Raw genomic sequence first — 2,353 nt, forward strand, 5'->3', positions numbered from 1 at the left:
GTGTAAAACACAAAGTCACACACATAATAACACTACTGGTACATAATATAACACGACACACAAGAGTTTTATAAATCTGACGTACAATGTAACTCAAGTGCATGTGTTATAATAGGGTTTCCCACAAAGCATGCTAAGTGAGCTAAACAGCATGCTTCAATCATGAGCTGACAAGCACTACAATAATACATCCTTTGGGAAAATTCAAAAAAATTAATTTTTGATCCGAATTAGCTCAAGCTTGTCACATAACATAAAAACATGTGCATGTATCAGAAAAAAATAAATGAGCCTAGTCATTTTTGGCAGAATTTGGCCAAAAACCTGTACATGTACTAGTTAGTACAGAGAACTTGATATATTTTAGAGTAAATTCAAAAATTCACAAAAATCCAATTTTAGTCGAAATCAGCTCAAATTTGCTACACAACACTGTTGACATGAACCATCAATAATACTAGTAGCATATCTCTTACCCATTGATGGTATTAAGTAGTTGAACTGAACATCAACAGAACTAGTCTCTTTGATCGATTGTTCCTCTTGAGATGTGATCCTCTCCTGTTGTTGTGATTTCTCTTTCAATAGTTTAGATATATATGCATCTTTCTCAGATACCGTAGTCTTGAAATCATCTACAGAAAGATATACAGTATGTATCTCTCATTCAATATATGCTGTGTATTATTGACTCACCAATAATTATCTGCTTTTCTTTAAGTTGTTCCTCTGCTTGTGTCTTCCCTTTCAATACTTCAGCCAAATATAATTCATTATCAGCAACTATAGCTTTAAGTTTCTCATATTCTCCTACATTAATAGAATATTCTCTCATCTAATATTATGTACTGATGATACACTAACCAGTCATTATTTGTTTCTCATCCACTGATTCCTCTAACTCATCAGTTTTAAGCTTCTTAGAATTATCTGCAGAAATTAAAATTTATTTTCAACATGATAAAAAGCTGGAAAATAAAAGTCAATATAAATACCAAATACAATATTTCCCAATAGTTATGGTTTCATTTATACTCCCTAACCTGAGTGTGGTGAGTCCTCTTGATCTCTCTTTCGTTTAGTAAGAAGAGTCTTAGTTTCTAGTAGCTGTGTTTCTAATGTTAGCATCCTCTTCTCTTGAATAGAAATAAAATAATGAAAATAAACAATGGTTATTTTCCATTCATTGTTACATTGTTACATCACTCAGACATTCCAAATTATCTATCAATTGTATAAAACACACAGTCACACACATAATAACATTAAACTTACTGGTACATATGTATGTCTTAGAGTGCAATAAACATTAAAGGTGAATTTAGAAAATGATTTTGGATATACATTTGTACATGTACCGTTATCATGAATTTAAAAAACTGAGGTGCAATCCCTTACAAGGCTATCAACCACAAAATTAGAATAATAAATGGGCCACTAAGAGCAACCCACACAATACTAGAACTACACTGTGTACATAGCCATTAAGTAATCTTACCCATTGAAGGGATCATGTAGTTAAATTGTACTCCAACTGAGTCAGTTCCCTTGATGCTAAATTGATCCTGTTCGTGTAGAGTGAAATCGATCTTCTCTTTCTTCATAATCCCTTGATCTTCTATACAAAATGATCATAGTAATGCATGACAATAATCACACTGATAGCTAGAAAATGTCTGACAAGATTACTGACCTAAATGAATCTTTTCATCAAAATCCTGATCCTGTAGTTTAATGACTTTACCCTTGTATTCTCCAGACGCTACATAAAAAAGAAACAATTAAATATACATATAACAAAAATTCAAAGCTGATTCTATGACTATATATAATTTATGCAGAACTGGATAATACAATTACATGTACATGTACCTTTAGTGAACTCCACAAACTGCTTCTCTTCATCCTTTTCATAATATAAACTCTTAGCTTCCTGCAGTTGTGATTCAAGTCTTAGTATCATTTCGTCTTTTTCCATTAGAGCAGCAGCACTAGAGACTAATAATTTCAATAATTAGAAAATAAGTAACTTCATATATTTGTAGATTAATAAATCAAAAAAAATTATCGCTAATATGATTTACACATGCAGTTTTAATTGACCAATCAATATTTGTATTGTTATAATAAAACACCAGTAAAAATTATACTTTTACATGTATATAAACATGTAAAATACAGTTCATTTTTAGTAGCTGCTACATGTATTTGTTTTAAGATATACATGTATGCACAATATCAATTTCTATGGCATTTATTAATAACACAACTGTTTCGCTCAGTTAATGAAGGAAATGGAAGCTTCTGCCTTATATCAGAAGTTACATGTACATGTCATTCCAGTTACATGCAT

General features: G+C 31.0%; 1 protein-coding gene across 1 annotated transcript in view; it reads right to left on the bottom strand.

Annotated features, from left to right (window-relative positions):
* Positions 1–476: 476 nt before the first annotated feature.
* Positions 477–2,353, bottom strand: part of LOC105315411 (uncharacterized) — a gene marked incomplete at its 3' end in the record, with an annotated part of 5,978 nt that continues 4,101 nt past the window's right edge. The window contains exons 6-12 of the mRNA XM_011410051.2: positions 1,873–1,998; positions 1,694–1,762; positions 1,499–1,618; positions 1,044–1,136; positions 865–930; positions 697–810; positions 477–635 (exon numbers count right to left, since the gene is read on the bottom strand). Of these exons, the coding sequence (XP_011408353.2) occupies positions 477–635; positions 697–810; positions 865–930; positions 1,044–1,136; positions 1,499–1,618; positions 1,694–1,762; positions 1,873–1,998 (747 nt within the window). The remainder of the gene's footprint in view (positions 636–696; positions 811–864; positions 931–1,043; positions 1,137–1,498; positions 1,619–1,693; positions 1,763–1,872; positions 1,999–2,353) is intronic.

This window comes from Amphimedon queenslandica, unplaced genomic scaffold (genome assembly GCF_000090795.2).
Source record: "Amphimedon queenslandica unplaced genomic scaffold, v1.1 AMPQUscaffold_10373, whole genome shotgun sequence".
NCBI lineage: Eukaryota > Metazoa > Porifera > Demospongiae > Haplosclerida > Niphatidae > Amphimedon > Amphimedon queenslandica.